General features: G+C 43.9%; 1 protein-coding gene across 3 annotated transcripts in view; it reads left to right on the top strand.

Moving 5' to 3' along the window:
• The window catches only part of LOC141101795 (multidrug resistance-associated protein 1-like), a 511,330-nt gene extending 489,201 nt beyond the window's left edge, over positions 1-22,129 (top strand). For all 3 annotated transcript variants that reach the window (XM_073591130.1, XM_073591129.1, XM_073591131.1), the window contains 2 exons: positions 7,674-7,868; positions 21,855-22,129. In XM_073591130.1, the coding sequence (XP_073447231.1) occupies positions 7,674-7,868; positions 21,855-21,963 (304 nt within the window). In that variant the 3' untranslated portion in view covers positions 21,964-22,129. The remainder of the gene's footprint in view (positions 1-7,673; positions 7,869-21,854) is intronic.
• Positions 22,130-25,617: the final 3,488 nt, after the last annotated feature.

The raw sequence follows: 25,617 nt of genomic DNA, 5'->3' as shown, positions 1-25,617 counted from the left end.
ATGATCTTGTTATAACCTGCTTTTCTTCTAGTGTTCTAGCAATTGTTGAGATGTAAACAATATTCTTCTTCTTTACCCTAACTGAACGATATGTCTTCGCTATATTGGTTATTCCATGAATGGAATCTGTACCCAAGTGTCTGTCTACATTTCCCTCTCATGAGGGGCTCTGTTTTGTTAAATACATAAAAAATTTAAAGGGGAAGTAAACTTCCTTTGCTGACATTCACCTATAGGTAAGCCTATAATAAGGTTTACGTGTAGGTAGTGTAAATATCTCCTAAACATGCACCGTTTAGGAGATATTTACATTACGTGCAGCCAGTGACACCACTGGTGCATGCGCTCTGAAGGAATAGCCACTGGTACCATTCCTTCCGAGCCCTGTGCTGTGAATGGTAGCTCCTGCACGCAAGCGCGGGAGTGACATCATCGCGCCTCCGGCCAGTCACAGACCTGGAGCCCATGAACCCGGAAGCAAGATGGGTGAAAATGGAAGCGGCTGCAGCGCTGACATCTCAGCGCTTGATAGTCCATCAATTGTGCTCTTCTTATAATATCCACCATGCTGTGCATCCAAAATGCTGTCTTGTGTTGTGATATACCACCACCTTCCAAAAAAGTCGCTTACCAAAAAGCAGAAATTTAAGCGCCTGTATGTATATCTTAACACCCAGTTTGGTCTTGGTTCCGTCAGGTACAGAGTTGGATCCCCAAATCTCTCCAATGTGATACTCATGTAAACAATAAAATGGCTATCATTGCGCAAACTCCTTAGCCAGTTCCCGAATGACCGCCGCAGTTATACTGTGGCAGAATGGCTCCCCTGGGAGAGCCATCATAGCTGTACGTTGGCCCTTTAAGACACTGTAGGAGCCTGCAGCGTGTGCCCGGAGCCAACGTAAGTGCCAGAGCGAGAACCGGGATCTCAGGGGAGAGGAGAGAGATCGTGTGTTCATACTAAGTATGAACACCGATCTCTCTCCTCCCCTAGCCCGTCCTATCCCCCCAATGGTTAGAACACACCTAGGGAACACAGTTAACCCCTTGATCGCCCCCTAGTGTTAACCCCTTCCCTGCCAGTGACATTTTTATAGCACTGATCGCTGTAAAATTGTCAATGGTTCCAAAAGTGTCCAATTTGTCCACCGCAATATCTCAGTCCCAATAAAAATTGCAGATCACCACCATTACTAGTATATAAAAAAAATATATAAAAATGCCATAAATCTATCCACTATTTTGTAGACGCTATAACTTTTGCGCAAACCAATCAATATACGCCTATTGCGATTTTTTTTTTTTTTGTTTTACCAAAAATACGTAGAAGAATACATATCGGCCTACACTGAGGAAAAAATGTGTTTGTTTTTTTTTTTTTTAATTGGGATAGTTATTATAGCAAAAAGTAAAAGATAATGGGGGTAATTTAGTAAGATGAATGTGCTGCGCCGGTTCATACAGTACCTTAATTGGTACGCCAGATAAATCCTTAATTGAGCGTGTGAACCTGCGCACGCACAGCAGTACCTGCTGCGAGAATGTTTCCAGCGCAATCCCATCGCGCTGGTTCTCGGTGAGGTACATCTCGCGCTCGCTGCAATAGGAAAAACACACCTTCCTATTAAAGCAGCGCGAAAAAACCCGGCATGGGTTCCCCCTCCAGGGGTATACCAGGCCCTTCGGTCTGGTATGGAGTGTAAGGGGAACCCTCTACGTCGAAAAAACTGCTTGGGGGGTCGCCCCAAAATCCACACCAGACCCTTATCCGAGCACGCAGCCCGGCCGGTCAGGAAAGGGGGTGGGGACGAGCGAGCGCCCCCCCTCCTGAAACATACCAGGCCGCATGCCCTCAACATGGGGGATGGGTGCTTTGGGGAAGGGGGGCACGCTGCGGCCCCCCCACTCCAAAGCACCTTGTCCCCATGTTGATGAAGACAAGGGCCTCTTCCCGACAACCCTGGCCATTGGTTGTCGGGGTCTGCGGGCGGGGGGGCTTATCAGAATCCGGCCCCTTATGACAGCATAGTCCCATCATGCCCCGGGACTGTGCCGACATAGGGGGCAGGGTCACCCGGTGACATCACACGGTGACCATGCCCCATGCCTATACAAGTCGCCGCACACCTCGCAGACGGCATTACAGCGGGAGAGAGCGTTGTGTCAACATCGGAAGGGGCTTATCAGAACCCCGCCCCTTATGACAGCATAGTCCCATCATGCCCCGGGACTGTGCCGACATAGGGGGCAGGGTCACCCGGTGACATCGCACGGTGACCATGCCCCATGCCTATACAAGTCGCCGCACACCTCGCAGACGGCATTACAGCGGGAGAGAGCGTCGTGTCAACATCGGAAGAAGAGAAGAGGGGAGAAGACGACGAAGAAGACTGGGCCCCCGCTAGCAAAAGAGCTGGAAGAAGATAGTGGGGGAGTCCGGCAGAAGATACCGGAGAAGAACCAGACAGCGACAGAAGAACCGGACAGCGGGAGAAGACCGGGCCCCCGCTAGCAAAAGAGCTGGAAGAATATAGCGGGGGAGTCCAGCAGAAGACACCAGAGAGCGGAGAAGAACCAGACAGCGACAGAAGAACCGGACAGCGGGAGAAGACCAGGCCCCCGCTAGCATGGCAGGGCGTCACAAAAAGTCCTGCCAGCAGCTTCTTTGGAGCGGTGAATGTGCGGCGACTTATATAGGCATGGGACATGGTCAGATCACACCATAGAAAGAGCCAGATCACACCATAGAAACGCAGTCCGGACGCGTTCCAGGTGCTTTTCTGCATGCACGTTTTTGATGCGTTCCAGTGCATTTTTGGTGCGTTTTTGATGCAGTCCAGTGCTTTTTTCCCCCCTCTTTTTTCTTAACCTTAAATAAGGACAAGAGTGTTGCAGTGTGTTTTTGGTGCATTTAGGTGCGTTCCAGTGCGTTTTTGATGCATTTTACAGCGTTCCAGTACAGTCCAGTGCATAAAAAATGCAGCATGTTCTACTTTTTTTTCGGGAACTGGAAACGCACTGGAACTGCAAGCACTGGTGTAAACTATGCCATTGAAAACCATCTAACCTACTTTCCATGCGTTTTTGATGCAGAAAAAAAACGCACTGGACTTCATGTGGTGTGAACTGGTCCTTAAGGAATAAAAGTTATTTAAAACTACTCACGGCTATAATGAAATGTTGGTCCGGCAATACACATAAAAGTTCATTGATAAAAACAGCATTAAGAAAAAAAACAAAATTAAGAAAAAAAAATGTGTGGGGTTCCCCTGAAATTCCATACCAGGCCCTTCAGGTCTGGTATGGATATTAAGGGGAACCCCGAGCCAAAATTTAAAAAAATGGCGTGGGGGTCCCCCTCAAAATCCATACCGGGCCCTTCAGGTCTGGCATGGATTTTAAGGGGAACCGCACGCCAAAATTTTTTAAAAAATGGCGTGGGGTCCCCCCAAAAATCCATACCAGACCCTTATCCGAGCACACAACCTGGCAGGCCGCAGGAAAAGAGGGGGGATAAGAGAGCGGCCCCCTCCCTCCTGAACCGTACCAGACCACATGCCCTCAACATTGGGAGGGTGCTTTGGGGTCCCCCTCAAAGCACCTTGTCCCCCTCAAAGCACCTTGTCCCCATGTTGATGAGGACAAGGGCCTCATCCCCACAACCCTTGCCCGGTGGTTGTGGGGGTCTGCAGGCGGGGGGGCTTATCGGAATCTGGAAGCCCCCTTTAACAAGGGGACTCCCAGATTCCGGCCCCCCCTGTGTGAAATGGTAATGGGGTACAAAAGTACCCCTACCATTTCACAAAAAAAGTGTCAAAAATTTTAAAAATGACAAGAGACAGTTTTTAACAATTCCTTTATTTAAAGTCTCTTCTTTCCATCTTTGGGTCTTCTTCCTTCCTTCATCCTTCGGTTTCTTCCTCCATCTTCTTCTTCCTCTGCTTCTTCCTCCGATCCTCGGCTTCTTGCTCCGGTGTTCTCCGGCATCTTCTTCCGTGGCGTCTTCTTCCCGGCTTAGTTCTCGGGCCACTCCGCATCCATGATGGGAGGCTCCCGCTGTGTGATGCTTCTGTTCTTCTGACACTTATATAACAGAACCGTGCTTCAGAGGGGGCGGGGTCACCGGGTGGCCCTCTGTTATTTAAGAAATGTCAGAAGACGAGAAGCATCACACAGTGGGAGCCTCCCATCATGGATGCGGAGCGGCCCGAGAACTAAGCTGGGAAGAAGATGCCGGACGAGAGCACGGAGCAAAAAGCCGAGGATCAGAGGAAGAAGCAGAGGAAGAAGAAGATGGAGAAAGAAACCGAAGGATGAAGGAAGGAAGAAGGAAGAAGACCCGAAGAAGATGGAAAGAAGAAGGCTTTAAATAAAGGAATTGTCAAAAACTCTCTTGTCATTTTTAAAATTTTTGACACTTTTTTGTGAAATGGTAGGGGTACTTTTGTACCCCCTTACCATTTCACACGGGGGGGAGGCCGGGATCTGGGGGTCCCCTTGTTAAAGGGGGCTTCCAGATTCCGATAAGCCCCCCGCCCGCAGACCCCCACAACCACCGGGCAAGGGTTGTGGGGATGAGGCCCTTGTCCTCATCAACATGGGGACAAGGTGCTTTGGGGGGGACCCCAAAGCACCCTCCCAATGTTGAGTGCATGTGGCCTGGTACGGTTCAGGAGGGGGGGCACTCTCTCATCCCCCCTATTTCCCTGCGGCCTGCCAGGTTGCATGCTCAGATAAGGGTCTGGTATGGATTTTTAGGGGGACCCCACGCCATTTTTTTTTTTAATTTTGGTGCGGGGTTCCCCTAAAAATCCATACCAGACCTGAAGGGCTGGTATGGATTTTGAGGGGCACCCCCACGCCAAAAAAAATTGAATTTCGGGGGAACCCCACGCATTTTTTTTTCTTAATTTAGTTTTTTTTCTTAATGCTGTTTTTATCAATTAACTTTTATGTGTATTGCCGGACCGACATTTCATTATAGCCGCAAAGTGAACCAGCGTTAAAAAAAAAAAAGTGTAGAGGTGTGCCCGTTCAACCTATGCAAATGCATTTACGTTGCTTGACATTTACTAAGATTTTGCCGGCGCACTGAACCAATGCATTTGAACAAGCGCAAATGCCGTTTGAGCATGCGCAGTGCACAAATTGACCTCCTGCAGTCCTAAATGTATTTGCCGGCGTAGCTGGCTTGTTCGGAGAAAGTTACTTTCTCATTCTATTTTGGGCATATTTGTGACTTGGGCAGTTAGTACCATACTTCCTCACATCACCCACATCACCCCCATAATATTGGCACTTCCAGCTTGTTTAAATTTTCAGTTAAAGATGCCGTGCGCCATGTCTATAGTGGCGCACTGATCGCCTCTTCCCGTGCGCCAGGGAGAGAATAGTAAATGGGGAATTGCGCTGTGTTACCGGCACATATGTTTTGTAAATATGAAAATGCCATTTGCGCATCGGTGTGCGCCGCAACTCATGGCGCAAATGCTTCATAAATCAGTCCCAATGTGTTTTTTTCAAAATTGTCGCTCTTCTTTTGTTTATAGCGCAAAAAATAAAAACCGCAGAGGTGATCAAATACTACCAAAATAAAGCTCTATTTGTGGGAAAACAAAAAGACATCAATTTTGTATGGATACAGCATCGCACGACCATGCAATTGTCAGTTAAAATGACGCAGTGCCGTATCGCAAAAAATGGCCTGGTCATTGAGCAGCCAAATCTTCCGGGGCTGAACCTTTTATTATAACAATTAAAAATTGCTCACTCACATGTTTCCTGATGATGCACTTCCAGTGAAAAACACGTTGACGCTGATTCCCTGCGATGCTGACATCACATCCTGCCCACTAGCTACACTCAGATCGAGGCTTGGACTGCACGCTGGCTCCCTGCATGCAGAGCGGCCATTGCAGGCCATTACTGTGAATGCTGGACATTGCCGGTCGGAGGCACATTTACATGTGAGTGAGCAATTTTTAATTGTTATAATAAAAGGTTTATTTAAGGAGTTTGTGCAATGATGGCCATTTTATTATTTACATGAGTATCACATTGGCACGGTGAATATTATAAGAAGAGCACAATCGATGGACTATTATAAGCGCATAAACGTCAGATGTTCATTTGTGTTTATTGGATTTGATGATTAATGCATTTTATTGGATTTGAGGAGTAATGTAATTTACAAATCACTGTTTATTATTTATTGCAAGCATTTGGGGGTGTGGTTATAAATTACTAGGGCGAGCGCAACTACTATACACAGTTTTTTTTCATTTGTTTTAACGTAAGTTGCATACTAGCACATTATGACTTTACCTTGCAGGAATAAGAAAAAAAAAACAAAAAAAATATTACAATTTCTGTGCATTTATTGATTGTTAACAGTAAATGACAGGTGATATATCACTGGTGATTGCTCTTCCTTGCAGCAGGCTAGGGCAATACTTACAGCTTGTGGGAATTAAGCCGTATATTAAAGTGGATTGTATGCTTCGGGTCATTGTCCATCTGCACTGTGAAGCGCCGTCCAATGAGTCCTAAAGCATTTTGCTGAATATGAGCAGATAATATTGCTCAAAACACTTCAGAATTCATCCTGCTGCTTTTGTCAGCAGTCACATCATCAATAAATACAAGAGAACCAGATCCACTGCCAGCCATACATGCCCACGCCATGACACTACCACCACCATGCTTCACTGATGAGGTGGTATGCTTTGGATAATGAGCAGTTCCTTTCTTTCTCCATACTCTTCTCTTCCCATCACTCTGGTACAAATTGATCTTGGTCTGATCTGTCCATAGGATGCTGTTCCAGAACTGTGAAGGCTTTTTTAGATGTTGTTTGGCAAACTCTAATCTGGCCTTCCTGTTTTTGAGGCTCACCAATGGTTTACATCTTGTGGTGAACCCTTTGTATTCACTCTGGTGAAGTCTTCTCTTGATTGTTGACTTTGACACACACATAAACCTACCTCCTGGAGAGTGTTCTTGATCTGGCCAACTGTTGTGAAGGGTGTTTTCTTCACCAGGGAAAGAATTCTTCAGTCATCCACCGCAGCTGTTTTCCGTGGTCTTCTGGGTCTTTTGGTGTTGCTGAGCTCACCGGTGCGTTCTTTCTTTTTAAGGGTGTTCCAAACAGTTGATTTGGCCACACCTAATGTTTTTGCTATCTCTCTGATGGGTTTGTTTTGTTTTTTCAGCCTAATGATGGCTTGCTTCACTGATAGTGACAGCTCTTTGGATCTCATATTGAGAGTTGACAGCAACAGATTCCAAATGCAAATAGCACACTTGAAATGAACTCTGGACCTTTTATCTGCTCCTTGTAAATGGGATAATGAGGGAATAACACACACCTGGCCATGGAACAACTGAGCAGCCAATTGTCCCATTACTTTTGGTCCCTTAAAAAGTGGGAGGCATATATACAAACTGTTGTAATTCCTACACTGTTCACCTGATTTGGATGTAAATACCATCAAATTAAAGCTGAAAGTCTGCAGTTAAAGCACATCTTGTCTGTTTCATTTCAAATCCATTACGGAGGTGTATAGAGCAAAAAAATATTAGAATTGTGTCAATGTCCCAATATTTATGGACCTGACTGTACCTCAACAATGCAGTAAATTATGTGCTCTCTTTTCTTTTTAAATTGTGTTTAGTGTTGGCCAGCGCCAGTTGGTCTGCCTGGCAAGAGCCCTTCTTCGAAAGACCAAAATCCTGGTGCTGGATGAAGCCACAGCAGCGGTGGACCTAGAAACTGATGACCTCATCCAGGCAACTATAAGAAAAGAGTTTGAAAATTGTACAGTGATAACCATTGCACATCGACTCAATACAATCATGGATTACACACGGCAAGTAGTTTAAAAAGATCTACTTATAATTCTAATACTAATCATAGTGACACAGGAATATACCTGTGATATAAAATGTTCATATTTTTGTAAGCCTAGATCTGTAATAAAGAACGGGTGATACCTGATGCATCAGAATAATAAGGCTGAGTTCACACTGCTTCCGGATGTGGCTCGCAGCAGGGGGTCTGGTGCGTCCCTGTTCTCCATTTCAGGGACAAAAAAGGGGTGAATTTTTGCCCGAATTCATCCCTGAAAGATGCACAGGAGTCCTGTGCAAGCCGCTCCGCAGCCACCACGGAGATATGTGAACCGGCTCCATAGAGAGCTGGTCACAATCTCCTATCATGCACATTGGATGAGGGGAAACCTGCATCCAGTTCACACTGGTATGCACCCAGCCTGACTCTTTATTGAATCACTGTTGTCAACACATCCCATCTAAGGGTTAAAGGAGTCCTTTAATTGGTATGTTCACAGCTTACTTTTTCAAGAAGAGGACATTGCCTGCCTTATTTTGGCACTATACAAAGGTTACAGATAAGTACCTTTGACTCAAAGAGGGAAAATTCAGGGTTACTCCACCCTTTCTTACCTGACAGATCATTGTCTTCTTGGAAGCTGCTTGAGGCTCCTTTTTATGTCAGTCTTTTTGGTCATGCTCAGTTGTTGGACCTCTTGTGTGTAGTCCAAGGTCCTGTAGAGCCACATGCTTTTCTGTAGCTGAACAAGCTCATCCATCAACAGCTAACTTTTGTGATTTCTGACACCTGTTTCTGGGCTTCCACAATTGGGCCAATCCTTCACACCCAACATCACTCCCAAGAGCATCACACAAGAAGCACAGGACAGGTATGAACAAAAGTCTGTCAGTCATGACATTTCTAAAGAGGATGTCTCACATGCTGCTCAAAATAATTACTTCTCTTCCAGTAAGACTTTACACACCTCTGCCTGTATGTTGTGTTAACATGACACACCAAGCTTCCTGAATAAAAAGTATTCTTGCTGCACATCATAACCATTTTTTCCCCCGTTTTTTCTAATGGGAAAATACTGATAGGTAGCCATTTTTTATTGTTTACTATACAGTCATTACCACCAGTGGCTAACTGGGTCTTACCTGTTTCTCCTTTACAGAGTGGCAATGAGGCGTTACAAACTTATTTGCCTAAAAAGGCCTTTGGTTGCAGAAATTAGGATTCCTGTATGTATGTGCAACAAAGAATTATCAGTAGACTTAGCTTAAAGTGGTGGTTACCCTTTAAAAAAAAAAATGTTCCTTTAACTACTTAAGCAGCGGACCATTTGGCTGGCCAAAGACCAGAGCACTTTTTGCGATTCGGCACTGCGTTGCTTAACTGACAATTGCGTGGTCGTGCGACTTGGCTCCCAAACAAAATTGATGTCCTTTTTTCCCCACAAATAGAGCTTTCTTTTGGTGGTATTTGATCACCTCTGTGGTTCTTGGCTCCCAAACAAAATTGATGTCCTTTTTTTCCCACAAATAGAGCTTTCTTTTGGTGGTATTTGATCACCTCTGCGGTTTTTATTTTTTGCGCTATAAACAAAAAAAGAGCGACAATTTTGAATAAAACGCAATATTTTTTACTTTTTGCTATAATAAATATCCCCCAAAAATATATAAAAAAAACAAATTTCTTCCTCAGTTTAGCCCAATATGTATTCTTCTACATATTTATTTTTGCTTTTGCATACAGGTACACCAGTTTGCGCAAGAGAGCCATTCTGTCTATGTATATCAGCGTGAGCCGGTCAGCAAGTGGTTAAATACAAAAGGCCACCAGGAGGTTTATGCCACAATGGACTCCATTCACAAAGCGGTATCTTACTGCATCCGAGTATGCTGTAAGATACAGTACAGCGCTTTTCAAAAAGTTTTCTGGCATTCACTAAAAATGGGTAACCAAGTGGCACCACTCCTTAGTTATTTAGAAACTGTCAGACGGCGAAACATGGGGCGTTTTTTTTTTTTTTTTCAGGTTGGCGGTGGGCACCGTGATGGATGATGGATCTCCTCGGAGGACATACATTTTTATTTTTTTTAATAAAGGACTTGTCAAAAACTGCCTACTGTTTTTTTTTTTTTTTTGGTGAATGAGTAGGGGTACCCCTACTCATTCACATGGGGGGGTCGGGGTCTGGGGGCCCCTTTGTTAAAGGGGGCTTCCAGATTTCAACAAGCCCCCCCACAGACCCCTACAGCCACCAGTCAGGGTCGTGGGGAATTGTTGAGGGCATGTGGCCTGGTATGGTTTATAAGGGATGAGGGAGGGGGGCAGGCGCTTGCTCGTTCCCACCCTTTCCTGACTTGCCGGGCTGCATGCTCAGATAAGGGTCTGGTATGGATTTTAGGGGGGATCCCACACCATTTTTTTTTTTACATTTTGGTGTGGGTGTTTCCCTCAAAATCCACAACAAACCTGAAGGGCCTGATGTGGATTGGGGGGTGACGCCACACTGTTTTTTTTCTTCATTTTTCATTGCCACCATTTTATTTTTACATTCAGCTGTCAGCAGGGAATCCCACTGACAGCTCATAACTCATCGGTTGTCAAGGACGCGGTGACCGCATGCTCCTTAACCATGTGGTTTACTGGTTGTTAAGGCTGCCAGGGGCTTAAATATTGCATGGCGGGGCCACTACTTATTTAATGCATGAATTTTTTTTTTTTCCTTTTGTGAATTCACTTTCACTCCTGTTTTATGCGGCATTTACCTAGCATTTTTGCTTTATGCGGTAAATACTGCATAAAGCAAAAGTGAATTGACATTTTCAGAAACTCTTTCCAGGATTTGGGAAAACGCCTAAATACTGCATATGTCCTGGTTCTGTGATTGGAGCCCAGTGTACTAGTATGCACCACATATTAACACATTATGGCAGACTTACCTGTCAAACAATGCCTCTAGTGATGGTCTGCCAGCTAGAGCTTCTGTCATCTCACAGTCTTCCTTCTGGGTTTAGTGCAGCTCCTTGGGTTAATGTTAATGCCTGCATTTTTGCTATAGCCCGTTTACTTCATAAAAAATAAGATCACAAATTCAGTGATAGATGGACTGAGGCGTTATAGGGGATTGAGAAAAAAGAAATGTCATTACCTGAGCTGATTAACTAATGTGGTAGCAATGTCTTCAGTGAGATTTAGTTTGTATGATCCACTTCTCCCACAATTATTTGACAGTGAGATGTGATTAATGCTGTAGTAGAAGAGATGTTTCTAGACAGTTCAGAAATAATTCTAGGGGAGTATTGTTATTAAAAGGTTCTTCAAATGTTTTGCTGTTTCCAAAAGCAAATATAGAAATACAAAATTGTTTGGGACTTTAAATGTACCCCCTAGGGTATTATAAACACTAATCAGTCAATTATAAAAGTTAAACATTTTTGTTCAAAATATCACAAAATCTTAAAAAAGGGTTTGTCTAAAAACATATCCTCAAAACAGTTGTCCAGGGTGATGTTATCCTGGCCTTGAGATCCGATTTAACCACTTCAGCCCCGGAAGGATTTACCACCTTAATGACCAGGCCATTTTCTGCGATACGGCACTGCACTGCTTTAACTGACAATTGTGTGGTCATGTAATGGTGTACCCAAACAAAATTGTCCTTTTTTTCCCACAAATAGAGCTGTCTTCTGGTGGTATTTGATCACCTCTGCATTTTTTGTTTTTTTTTTGTCTTTTGCGCTATAAACAAAAAAAGACAATTACGAAAAAAAAAACAATATTTTTTACTTTCCGCTATAATACATATCCAAAAAGAATATATATATAAAAAAAGTTTATTCATTAGTTTAGGCCAATACGTATTCTTCTACGTATTTCTTTATCATACATCATGGGACACAGAGCCTAAGTAATAACTTAATGGGTTATGGGCCACCTTCAGTTGATGGACACTGGTATACCCAATATAGGAAATTCACTCCCCTATATAACCCCTCCTCCTTCCAGGAGTACCTCAGTTTTTTCGCCAGTGTCTAAGGTGTTAGTCACGAGTGAAGATGTGCTCTGAGGAGCTCCAGGAGGGATCCATGCTGGATTTAAATTCCTCCATAGACCGGATCCATGCAAGCCACTGAGGCCACAGGATGGTACCCGGGCCTTGCATAGAAGAAGTTTTTGCCTGTAAGCCTCTCTTTTGAGGGCTAGACCCCAGGAACCAGGACTCTTTTTGGTCTTGCTACATTACCTAAAGTTTCTCCTGAGGGGTGCTATACAGGTCCAAAGGAGTGGAACCCCTATTATAGGGACCCAGTCTTTGAAGGTTTACTAACGCTGCCCACCATGGTGGGTGAAGGGTGGAAGCTTAGGAACTGTAAAAAGTCCACATGAAAAACATTGTAATGCCTTAAAATCTCCACTAGAGGGAGTAAAGATACACATACCTTGGTACGTTGCTCTCAGAAGCTATATTTCCAGCTACAACAGCATGTGTGTGTCCCAGTAGCCAGGAGGGGGTTAATAATTGAACAAAGTGTTCCTCTCCACCCAATTGGGGAAACTAAGGGGCTGTGGGTACAGCATTTTTCAGATATTGAAACAGATATTAAGCTTCTACTGGTAAGTAAAATCCCCCCTGGCTTCTTTGTTACCAAATGACATTTTGCTATGTTTTACCTGCCTTTTACATAAAGCCTTGTTGCGCCCCATGTAAATGTGGAAACCTGCCAAGAGCACCAGATGGCGGCTGCAACCTCCTCTCCTTCGGTCTGTATTACAGACCTAAATGCGTGCCGTCCGCGCACGCGTGGGCTAAGCTTCATTTTGAAAGGAGGAGGGCGGGCCACTCAAAGGGGGGGGCCTAAGGCAGGCGGTGCCGTGTGCGGGACTCAGCGTCCATGTGGAGCACACGGCGCACACGCTGGGACGCCAGTCAGGCTCACACCTGAAGTTTCTTTATAAAAAGCAGACGCTCTTATAACAGAAGGTCTCTATCAGAGCAGCTGAAGTGAAGAGTCTGTCACACAGGACACAGGAGTGCTGGGGCATGTAAGGGGTGTATACAGCCATTCCCAGTACAGGAAATACGTTGTTGCTCAGCATCAAGCTGATCTTTATGGTGCCATTGTTATTTCTAGACTATTGCTCAGCAAGTAGTACATTTTACTAGAGTGCCTTTGTTTTTGTACTTAGCACTATGGCTTCCAGAGTTACCACAAAGGTACCAAAAATTCCACCCCAGGTGCTGGGAACTCCAGTCATGCCTCCACACTGCCATCCTCTCCAGAGATACCAGATATGGCAAGCCAGGGTGAGTCATTGGAACCTATTGGTGGTGCAACTGCTTCTCACACTTCAGCCCCTGTATACGTGACTGAAGATGCATTTTCCTCTGCCCTGCAGGGCTTAGAAGGAAGATTAGCGACTTTAATCGCATCCTCCATCCAAATGGATAGGAAGCGTGCTAGATCCCCTTCCCCCACCTCAAACCCTTTACCAAGGGAACAGTGGGCACAGGATGAGGTATCACCTTCAGACGATCATGTGTAAAAAAAGCCGATTATTCCTCTGCGGAGGAAACAACAGTTGATGAACCTTTTGCAACCTCGCAATCTGAGAGATTGATGGTACAAACTCTTATGGAGATGGTTTGTTCCACTTTCATGCTACCCCTAACAGAGTCAGCTGAAAGGTTGGTTTCTTCCTTGGGTTCTTTAAAACCTTTACAGCCTTTTCATGCGTTTCCGATCCATGCATTACTAGAAAAGCTTATTTATGGTGAATGGGATCACCCGGATAAGCATTTTCTCCCTCCAAAGAGATTCTCAGTTCTCTATCCCATGGGGGAAAAATTCAACAAAAGATGGAATGTACCAGCAGTTGACGCTTCGATTTCCAGTGAGAATAAAAGTTTAACTTGTCCAGTAGACAGTGCGCAAATACTTAAAGATCCAACTGATAAAAAGTTGGAATTCCTGTTAAAATCCTCTTTCTCCTTAGCAGGAGCCGTTACTTGCAGCAATCGCTGCAATAGGCATCTGCCAGTCCCTAAAGGACCAGTTCAGAGAGGCCCTTAAGGAGATCCCTTCACAACAGTCCCGTGAGTTGGCCAAACTACCAAAGGCATTATGTTTTGCCATAGACGCTATGAAAGACTCTATTCACAAGGCGTCCCGCCTTGCGCTTGTGCTAGTACACATGCGTAGGACCCTTTGGTTAAAAAATTGTTCAGCCGAAGCACCTTGCAAAAGGCTTCTGACTAGTTTCCCTTTTCATGGGGAGCGACTTTTTGGGGATGATTTGGATAAATACATCCAAACGATTTCTAGTGGAAGAGTACTCTTTTGCCAGTCAAAAGAAAGTATAGACGTCCTTCATATAAACTGACTTTTTCTCCTGCGCAAGGGACATCCGCCTCTAGGCAGTGGCGACGGCCTCCGCCGTCAGACTCTAGAGGAAAACCTTAGGGTCAGGCACAGGCACAAAAAGACCTGGGCCCGGAAATCTGCAAAGCAGAATACTAAAGCATCATCATGAAGAGGCGCCCCCCTCGCCAGAGTGGGGGGAAGACTTCTGCAATACTCAGAAGTCTGGCAAAAGGAAATTCAGGACAGATGGGTCATCTCCACGGTGTCTCTAGGATACAAACTAGAATTTTGGGAATTTCCACCGTCTGAGATTAAACGTTCCCAAAGATCCAGGGAAAAGGCAACCTCTGTTTCAAGCATTAGACCGATTATTGGCTCGGGGTGATCATACAGATCCCCACGGAAGAGCAAGGTTTGGGGTTTTATTCAAACCTGTTTACGGTACCAAAACCTAATGGAAATGTCAGACCCATTCTAGATCTAAGGAATCTAAATGAGTTCCTGAAAATCCGCTCCTTTCTCATGGAATCAATCAGGTCAGTAGTTTCTATTCTACAGGGAAGAAAACTTCTGGCGTCATTCGACATCAGGGATGCATATCTGTATGTCCCTAAATTTCCCACTCACCAAAGGTTTCTGCGATTCGAAGTAGAACAGCAGCACTTTCAGTTTGTAGCCTTGCCACAGCACCTCGGATGTTAACAAAAGTACTGGCCCCACCTCTAGCCAGGTTAAGGGCACAGGGCATAACAGTCTTGACGTACCTAGATGATCTATTGTTAATAGACCAGTCAGTGGCTCACTTGGAGCAAAGTGTACGCATTACAACCAGTTACCTGGAAAGTCTGGGTTGGTTTCTCAACCTAGAAAAGTCTTCCTTAAAACCGCTAAAAAAGCTGGAGTATTTGGGCCTGATCATAGACACAGCCCAGAAAAAGGTGTTCTTGCCTCCGGCAAAGATCAACTCCATACGAGAGCTGGTGCAGTTGGTCAGGTCGAAAGGAAATCCCTCAATAAGCCTTTGCATGAGGTTGTTAGGAAAGATGGTGACTTCATTCGAAGCAGCCCCCTATGCCCAGTTCCATTCAAGAATGTTGCAAAACAGTATCCTGTCTGCTTGGAACAAAACGATCCAAGCTTTGGACTTGCCAATGCGGCTGTCCCCAAGGGTGTCCCAAAGCCTCAGTTGGTGGTTGTTAACCCAGAATTTGCTGAAAGGAAAATCCTTCAGACCAATTATCTGGAAAGTAGTAAAGACAGATGCCAGCCTTTCTGGCTGGGGAGCAGTACTAGAGAAAACGACTGTCCAGGGACAGAGGTCAAGAACCGAAAGACCCTTGCCCATCAACATCCTAGAGATTTGGGTAGTGCGTCTGGCTCTGAAGGCCTGGACTTCCAGGTTAAGGGATTGTCTTGTCAGGATCCAATCTGACAATGCCACGGCTGTGGCCTATATTAATCACCAATGGGGCACCAAGAGTCTCTTAGCGCAGAGAGAGGTGAACCATATTCTAACTTGGGCAGAAAGTAATGTTCCGTGCCTATCAGCAGTCTTCATTCCGGGAGTAGAGAATTGGCAGGCAGACTACTTAAGTCGCCAGCAGTTATTCCCAGGGGAATGGTCTCTTCACCCCAACATTTTTCGGGCTGTTTGCCAAAGATGGGGGATTCCGGACGTAGATCTTCTAGCGTCCAGATTCAACATGAAGTTAGTCAACTTTGTGTCCAAGACAAGGGATCCACTCGCATGCGGAACAGATGCATTGGTGACCCCGGTGGATCAGTTCTCACTGATCTATGCATTCCCCCCTATTCAGTTGCTGCCACGACTTCTTGCGGGATCAAGCTGGAAAGAAAGCCGGTAATTCTGGTAGCACCAGCATGGCCCAGAAGGTCATGGTATGCAGAGATCGTAAAGATGGCAGTGGAGGATCCATGGTCCTTTCCATTAAGGCCAGACCTGCTCTCACAGAAGCCAATATTCCATCCTACTTTACGAACGCTAAATTTAATGGCTTGGCTATTGAAACCCACATTCTGAAGAAACGTGGGCTTTCCAGGTCAGTTATCTCTACTTTGATTAATGCAAGGAAGCCAGCTTCCAGAACTATATATTATAGAGTCTGGAGGGCTTATGTGTCCTGGTGTGAATCCAAGGGTTGGCACCCTCGGAGATATATCATAGGCAGAATTCTTGCCTTTCTACAATTAGGCGTAGAGATGAAATTGGCCTTGAGTACTATTAAGGGCCAAGTCTTAGCCTTATCAATCTTATTTCAAAGACCGCTTGCTACGCATTCTTTAGTCCGGGGTTTTATGCAAGGGTTGATGCGGATTAATCCACCAGTTAAATCACATTTGAGCCCTTGGGACTTGAACTTAGTTTTGTCAGTGTTTCAAAAACAGCCATTTGAACTGTAACAACATATTCCCTTAGTCCTTCTGACAAGGAAGCTGGTGTTCTTGGTTGCTATATCCTCAGCAAGGAGGGTTTCGGAATTGGCTGCTCTTTCATGTAAAGAGCCATATTTGATTATTCATGAGGACAGGGTTGTGTTACGCCCTCGTCCAGACTTTTTGCCAAAAGTGGTTTCAGGTTTTCATATGAACCAAGACACTGTCCTGCCATTGTTTTTTCCAAAACCATGTTCCAGGGAAGAAAAGTCACTACATTGTCTTGATGTGGTGAGAGCAGTGAAAATCTAAAATTTAAAGACAACTGCTCAGATTCGTAAGACTGATCTCTTATTTATTCTGCCAGAGGGTCTTAAGAAAGGGCAATCCACTGTCGCTAAGTGGATTTGGCAAGTTATAATTCAAACTTATGATTTAAGGGGTAAGATTCCCCCTTTTCAAGTTAAGGCGCACTCTACCAGATCGGTTAGTGCTTCTTGGGCAGTTCGTCACCAGACCTCCATGGCTCAGATTTGCAAGGCCACAACTTGGTCATCAGTACATACATTCACAAAATTTTATCAGGTGGATGTAAGGAGGTATGAGGATATCGCCTTCCGGCGCAGTGTGCTGCAGGCAGCAGTATAAGTCCTCAGGTCTGGGAGTGCCCTACGGGTTGTCTCTCCCTCCCCTCAAATAGCATTGCTATGGGACGTCCCATTAAGCTATTACTTAGGCTCTGTGCCCCATGATATACGATAAAGAAAATAGGATTTTTATAACAGCTTACCTGTAAAATCCTTTTCTTGGAGTACATCATGGGACACAGAGGTCCCTCCCCTCTTTAATGGGGTTTAAGTATATTGCTTTGCTACAAAAACTGAGGTACTCCTTGAAGGAGGAGGGGTTATATAGGGGAGTGAACTTCCTGTATTGGGTATACCAGTGTCCATCACCTGAAGGTGGCCCATAACCCATTAAGTTATTACTTAGGCACTGTGTCCCATGATGTACTCCAACAAAAGGATTTTACAGGTAAGCTGTAAAAAATCCTATTTTTTGGTTAAAAAAAAAAAAATATTGCAAAAAGCGTATATTGATTGGTTTGCGCAAAAGTTAAAGCATCTACAAACTATGGAATAGATTTATGGACTTTTTTAACCACTTCAGCCCCGGAAGAATTTACCCCCTTCCTGACCAGAGCACTTTTTGCGATTCGGCACTGTGTTGCTTTAACTGACAATTGCGCGGTCATGCGACGTGGCTCCCAAACAAAATTGATGTCCTTCTTTTTTTTTCCACAAATAGAGATTTCTTTTGGTAGTATTTGATAACCTCTGCGGTTTTTATTTTTTGCGCTATAAACAAAAAATAGCGACAATTTTGAAATAAACGCTTTTTTTAACTTTTTGCTATAATAAATATCCCCAAAAAATAATTCAAAAAACATTTTTTCCCTCAGTTTAGGTCGATACGTATTCTTCTACATATGTTTGGTAAAAAAAAATCGCAAAAAGCGATTATTGATTGGTTTGCGCAAAAGTTATAGCGTTTACAAAATAGGGGATAGTTTTATGTCATTTTTATTAATCTTTTTTTTTTTTACTAGTAATGGCGGCGATCAGCGATTTTTTTTTTTTCTGACTGCGACATTATGTTGGACACATCGGACATTTTTGACACATTTTTAGGACCATTGTCATTTATACAGCAATCAGTGCTTTAAAAATGCACTGTTACCTGTGTAAATGAAACTGGCAGTGAAGGGGTTAACCACTAGGAGGCGGGGAGGGGTTAAGTCAGTACTAGCGAGTGATTTCTAACTGTAGGAGGGATGGGCTGTGTGTGACACGTCACTGATCTCTGCTCCCGATGACAGGGAGCAGAGATCAGTGACATTGTCACTAGGCAGAACAGGGAGATGCTTGTTTACATCAGCATCTCCCCTTTCGTCCTCTCCGTGAGGCGATCGTGGGTATCCCCGCGGCAATCTAGTCCATGGGACCCGCGACCCGACTCACGGAGAACCCGGTCAGCGGCGCGCACGCAATGACACGGCGGGGAATTCAAGTGGGACTTACAGGTACACCCATTTGCCCAGCCATGCCATTCTGCCAACGTACATCAGTGTGCAGCGATCTGCGATTTTTAGCGCGACTGCGACATTGCAGTGAACAAATCTGACCCCAAGTGACTCTTTTTGGGGACCAGTGACATTATTACAGTGATTAGTGCTAAAAAAATGCACTGATCAATGTATAAATGACACTGGCACGGAAGGGGTTAAAGCTAGGGGGCGATCAAGGGGTTAACTGTGTTCCCTAGGTGTGTTTTAACTGTGTGGGGGATGGGCTTACTGGGACAACACAGAAATCGCTGTTCCTGATCACTAGGGACAGCACATCTCAGTATTTATTGTCTACTGTCAAAACGGGGATCTGCCTTGTTTACATAGGCAGATCCCCATTCCACAATAGTGGGTGGCCGACGGACATCAAGTCCTCCGGACCCGTGGGTGCGCGCCCACTGTATCTCATGCACGGACCGATGTATAGGTACGTCAGTTCGCACACCCGGGACACCCTGCCGCAGTATATGTGCGGTAGGTGGTCCGGAAGTGGTTAATAGGCCAATGCGTTTCATGGGTTGACCCGCTTCTTTAGGGCCTCAGATCTTATCTAGTACTGCAATAGTATACTAAAAACACATGTGAAACAATAAGTATTCAACAACACAGTATCATATCCATTATGAATGCTCACAAAAGGGGTGAATTGATTTAAGCAATATGGTCTACTTTAATTCAAGAATAGATAAAAGAATAACCTTTATAATAATATATAATTTATGAAAGGATAATCACCTGTAAAATAGTGCATAATAGCTGGTGATAGATAGCCTGGTTGGCCCTTGGGGAGCTGGTGATAGATAGCCTGGTTGGCCCTTGGGGAGTGTTTCCAAACCCTCAAATTGCCACCAAAAATGGACACTGACACAAATCTAGGTATCAGAAGATAATGTAGCTAAGGCTGCGTTCACACTGAAAGCGCCGGCCATTAGCTGTAAAGCTCCGCTCGTTTAAGCAGTGCTTTTGTACCACTTTTTGGTCGCTAGCGGGGCACTTTTAACCCCAAAGAAGGGGTGCCATGTTGCGGCACTTCCAAAGCACTTCCAAAGAAGAGGGGGGGGGGATAAAATGACAGAAGGAACCACTAGACACTAAGAACTGCTTTCCAAGTTTTCTACATTTCAAAAAGCAAGCACAGCATTGTTATGTTGAATATGTGTCAAGGCTCAACTATCAACTGAAATTGCCAAAAAGTAATTTGTTACTCTCCTGACAATAAAAAATTCCTTGTAAAAGCCAAACAAACATGAGGGTGAAATAAATTCACTAGTGACATCACAGTTTAAAGATGGCAGTTTTTGCTGAAATGAAAACTACATACACTGTGGGGACCTGCTACTAAATTGATACCTTCATTGCATACAGTTGATCTATATGCTTCAATGTTTGTTGGGACCACAACAAAAAAAATATATATCGCTGCTTACCAGTCCTTACATTTGGTGTCTGCTTTCATCTTTTTTTTTATGTTTAATTTTCTTTTTTAAATGCGGTTTTCCTTTATTTTCACCCAGGTACCTGGCCAATAACAAACGTCATGTTTTAACGTGTCTCCATTCCCCTGGAGCAGCAACGGAGACACCTTTGGACAGCAGCATTGTCAGTTTGGGGATAGAGTAGAGTTAGATACACTAGCTAGTTTAGATGGGCTTGCATAACAAATTAAAGCTGAACTCCAGCTAACACTTTTAACCACTTGCCGACCAGCCACTGCAGTTATACTGCGGCAGGTTGGCACGGCTGCGCAAATCACCGCAGCTATGCGTTGTCTCTTTAAGACGCTATAGCAGGCACGCATGTGCCCGGGCACCCGTGATCGCTCCTGACAGAATGAGAACCGGGATCTGTGTGTGTAAACACACAAATCCTGGTTCTGTCAGAGGAGTAGAGACAGATCGTGTGTTCCTACTAAGTAGGAACAACAATATGTCTCCTCCCCCAGTCAGTCACATCCCCCACAGTTAGAAAAACACCTAGGGAACACACTTAACCCCTTGATTGCCCCCTAGTTTTAACCCCTTCCCTGCCGGTGACTTTTATACAGTAGACAGTGGCTATTTTTAGCGCTGATCGCTGTATAAATGTCAATGGTCCCAAAAAAGTGTCCGAACACAGATCGTCGCCATTACTAGTAAAAAAAAGAAAAAATAATAATAAAAATGACATAAATCTATCCCCTATTTTGTAGATGCTATAACTTTGCGCAAACCAATCAATATACACCTATTGCAATTTTTTTTTTTTTTTACCAAAAATATGTAAAAGAATACATATTGGCCTAAACTGATGAAGAAATGTGTTTTTTATAAAAGAAAAAAAAAATGGGGATATTTATTATAGCAAAAAGTACAAAATAGTGTTTTTTCCAAAATTGTCTCTCTTTTTTTGTTCATAGCGCAAAAAATAAAAACCACAGAGGTGATCAAATACCATCCAAAGAAAGCTCTATTTGTGGGGAAAAAAGGACAGGAATTTTGTTTGAGTACATCGTCACAATTTTCAATCAAAGCGACGCAGTGCCGTAACGCAAAAAATGGCCTGGTCAGGAAGGTGGCAAATGCTTCTGGGGCTGAAGTGGTTAAGCAGTTACAGCTGCATTTTTTTTCTTTTGGGTTTAAAATAAATGAATAAAAGCTGACCATTTTTAAAAAATGGTGCATACTCAGATGCACGCTATTCTCTTCCAGGCATTTGGGAGCTGGCAGAGACTGGCAGCACATCTGTACACCTGCATCGGATTTCCCACACGTGCACAAATGCTGCCAGCTTCCGTAGAAGGGCACTATAGCGCCCCCATGGCATTTGTGTTAACAAAGTTGCAGCTTAGTAACAACACCTGTGACATAGCAATCCCAGGAGGCAGCAGGGCTTGGTCTAGGCTGGAAACCAGAAAGTGCACAAAAAGCAACACATAGGTAACATATAGAATGTTTTGAAGCATTTGTGTAAAACAGGGGGGGGGGTGACAGAATACCAAATTGTTGTTCTAGTGAGTTATGTTCCACTTTAAGCTACAATATATTGCATTTTTGTTTTGGGATTTAATTTAACCTAATTTTGCATTAGAAAATTATTAAGAGCTGCAATAGTATGAAGGTTTCTATTTAAAAGTCTCTATTTTTTACAGGGTTATTGTCTTTGACAAAGGTGAAATTGTGGAATTTGACACGCCTACAAGACTACTGGAAAATAAGGGACTATTCTATTCCATGGCAAAAGATGCAAAAGTAATTTAACTGTTGGAAACTGGATTTAGAGTTACTGATCAGTAGTCTTAGGGAGCAGACAAAGAGCTGCACAACAAAAATCAACAGAAAATGTGACTTATTGCAAAAAACAAAACAAAACATTTTCTTCCCATTAAAGTGCATTTTTTATATAAATGTAACATCTTTCCTTAAATATTTGTCTTTGTTTTCAATACTGAAATGTAAATTATAAGTGTAATCCAATGTAACAGTAATCCATCTAGGTATTATATGTTTAAAAAAAATGCAGATTAATCTTTGATTTTCCTAAATATTTAAATCACACAATTTAGGAAACCAGACTATAAAGATTCACAAACTGTATGATGCTATGCAGATTAGACCAATCTGAATGCGAATATTCAGGAGAATCAAAAATTTGTGCAATGCACCAGTTTGCCTTGTATTTCGACTGCTCCACTTATCGCTATTTTCAACTATTTCCCAGTCATGTGTCCAGGGAGGATAGACATATGGCCAGGGAGGATAGACATGTGGCCAGGGAGGTGAGGTGGTGGTGGGAAAAAGTTTTGCCTGATTGGAGGAGTGAGGTAGGTGGCAGACAAGCACTTTGTTATAAGTTATAACGTTATAAGAAAGTTATACGAAAAGGGGAAAGAGTTGGATGAGGGGTGAGAGTGGGGTACAACAGTGTGGAATGGGAGGTGAGGAGCTGGAGACAGCAGTGAGGAAAAGCAGGATGTGATTGGGTGTGTGGAGAATCAGATTGAAGGGTGAGAAGCAGGGGCAATAATGTCAGATGGGGGGTGAGAAGAGGGAAAAGCAGCATCAGATGTGGGGGGATGGGGAGCTGGGGACAGCATTGTTTGGCACACACTGAATATCTTCAGATGGAGTAACAGCAGAGGTTTTACTGGCACAGATATCGTACATTTCCCAGTCGTGTAGCACATACTAATACTGTTGCAGATCTGGGAGCCCAATTGAGATATGGGCAGAGGACTGGATTAATTTAACCACTTGACAACTGGGCACTTAAACCCCCTTCCTAACCAGACCAATTTTCAGCTTTTGGTGCTCTCACATTTTGAATGACAATTACTCAGTCATGCAACACTGTATCTATATGAAATTTTTGTCCTTTTTTTCACACAAATAGAGCTTTCTTTTGGTGGTATTTAATCACTGCTGGGTTCTTTATTTTTTGCGCCGTAAAAGAAAAAAGAGCGAAAAATCTGTAAAAAAATACATTTTTCTTCATTTCTGTTATAATATTTTGCAAATTAGTAATTTTTCTTCATATATTTTGGCCAAAATTTATACCGCTACATATCTTTGGTAAAAATAACCCAAATCGGTGGATATTATTTGGTCTTTTTGAAAGTTATAGAGTCCAATATCTGAAAATTGATCACACCTGAAGTACTGACGGCCTATCTAATTTCTTGAGACCCTAACATGCCAGAAAAGTACAAATACCCCCCAAATGACCCCTTTTTGGAAAGAAGACATTCCAAGGTATTTAGAAAGATGCATGGTGAATTTTTTGAAGTTGTCATTTTTTCCCACAATTCTTTGCAAAATCAAGGTTTTTTTTTACTTTTTTTTTTTTCCACAAAATTGTCATATTAGCAGGGTATTTCTCACACACCGCATATGCATACCACAAATTACACCCCAAAACACATTCTGCTATTACTCCCGAGTACGCAATACCACATGTGTGAGACTTTTACACAGCGTGGTCACATACAGAGGCCCAACATGCAGGGGAGCACCTTCAGGTGTTCTGGAGCACCCAGGCCAATTCTGACATTTCTCTCCTACATGTAAAATCATCATTTATTAGCTCAAAAATTACATAGAACTCCAAAACATTATATATGTTTTTTTAGCAAAGACCCTAGAGAATACAATGGCGGTTGTTGCAACTTTTTATCTCGCACGGTATTTGCGCAGCAATTTTTTTAACGCGTTTTTTTTGGAAAAAAAACTGTTTTGTGCTTTACAAAAACCAAAACAGTAAAGTTAGCCCAATGTTTTTGCATAATGTGAAAGATGAAGTTACGCTGAGTAAATAGATACCCAACATGTCACCTTTCAAAATTGCACGCGCTTGTGGAATGGCGCCAAACTTTGCTACTCAAAAATCCCCATAGGCGACGCTTTAAAATTTTTTACTGGTTACATGTTTTGAGTTACAGAGGAGGTCTAGGGCCAAAATTATTGCACTCGCTCTACCGATTGCAGTGATACCTCACATGTGTGGTTTAAACACCGTTTTCATATGTGGGCGGGACTTACATATGCGTTCGCTTCTGCATACGAGCACACAGGGACAGGGGTGCTTTAAATTTTTTTTTTTTTTTTTTATTGTTCATTTTACTTTATTTATTTTAGTTTAATGCTTTTTTCCAAAAAAAAAAAATTTTGACCACTTTTATTCCTATTACAAGGAATGTAAACATCCTTGTAATAGGAATATGGCATGACAGGTCCTCTTTACAGTGAGATATGGGGTCAATAAGACCCCACATCTCACCTCTAGGCTGGGAAGCCTGAAATTAAAAAAAAAAAAAAAAAAACGATCCTGGCTTCGATCGTAGCGGTGAGTCAGTAGAAGCGCGCGGGGGGGCATCTCCTCTCGCCTCCCGTAAGAAAGATCAAGCAGTGGAACAGCCACTATGATCACTCTTATGGTGTAGGGAATCGCCGGCTGAAAAAGCTGATATCTGAATGATGCCTGTAGCTGCAGGCATCATTCAGATATCCCCGCACAAAGTCAAGGACGTCGTATGATGGCCGGCGGGCGGGAAGTGGTTAAAACGCATTTTTTTTTTAACACAAAGTTATCCATTTATACAATATTTCTACCACATAGCATGTACATACCAAAAATGACACCTCAAAATAGATTCTCCTACTCCTCCTGAGTACGGCAATACCACGTGTGAGACTTCCACAGCCTGGCCACATACAGAGGCCGAGTACAGCCGAGCATGGCTCAGCATGGCAGGGTATGGCGGGGTATTGCGAGTATGGCGGGGTATTGCGGAGTATGGCGGGGTATTGCGGAGTATGGCGGGGCATGGCGGAGTATGGCGGGGTATGGCAGTGTATGGCGGGAAATTGCGGAGTATGGCGGAGTATGGCGGGGTATGGCGGGGTATGGCGGAGTATGGCGGGGTATGGCGGGGTATGGCGGGGTATGACGGGGTATGGCGGAGTATGGCGGAGTATGGCAGGGTATGGCTGGGTATGGTGGAGTATGGCAGGGCTTTGCAGAGTATTGTGGGGATATTGCAGAGTAATGTGGGGTATTCCAGGGTAATGTGGGGCTTTGCAGAGTATTGTGGGGGTATTGCAGAGTATTGTGGGCGTATTGCAGAGTAATGTGGGGTATTCCAGGGTAATGTGGGGCTTTGCAGAGTATTGCACAGCAGTAGGGATGGCTGAGCATGGATGGATGGATGGCTGGATGTCTCTGTGCAGCGCTGTGGGCACTACACATCCAGCCCACAGCGCTGCAGCCATCCATCCCCCTCTCCGCTCACAGTGTACCGATCGGTACACAGGAGGGGAGGAGAGGAACCGGCGTCATCAGATGACGCCGGTCTGTTTACATGTCATCGCGCCGTCATTTGACGGCGCGATCACATGGTAAACGGCCATGATCAGCGG

This window comes from Aquarana catesbeiana, linkage group LG06, assembly GCF_042186555.1.
Source record: "Aquarana catesbeiana isolate 2022-GZ linkage group LG06, ASM4218655v1, whole genome shotgun sequence".
NCBI lineage: Eukaryota > Metazoa > Chordata > Amphibia > Anura > Ranidae > Aquarana > Aquarana catesbeiana.
Note: the sequence above shows the minus strand (reverse complement) of the source record. Positions and strands in the feature narration are given on the sequence as shown.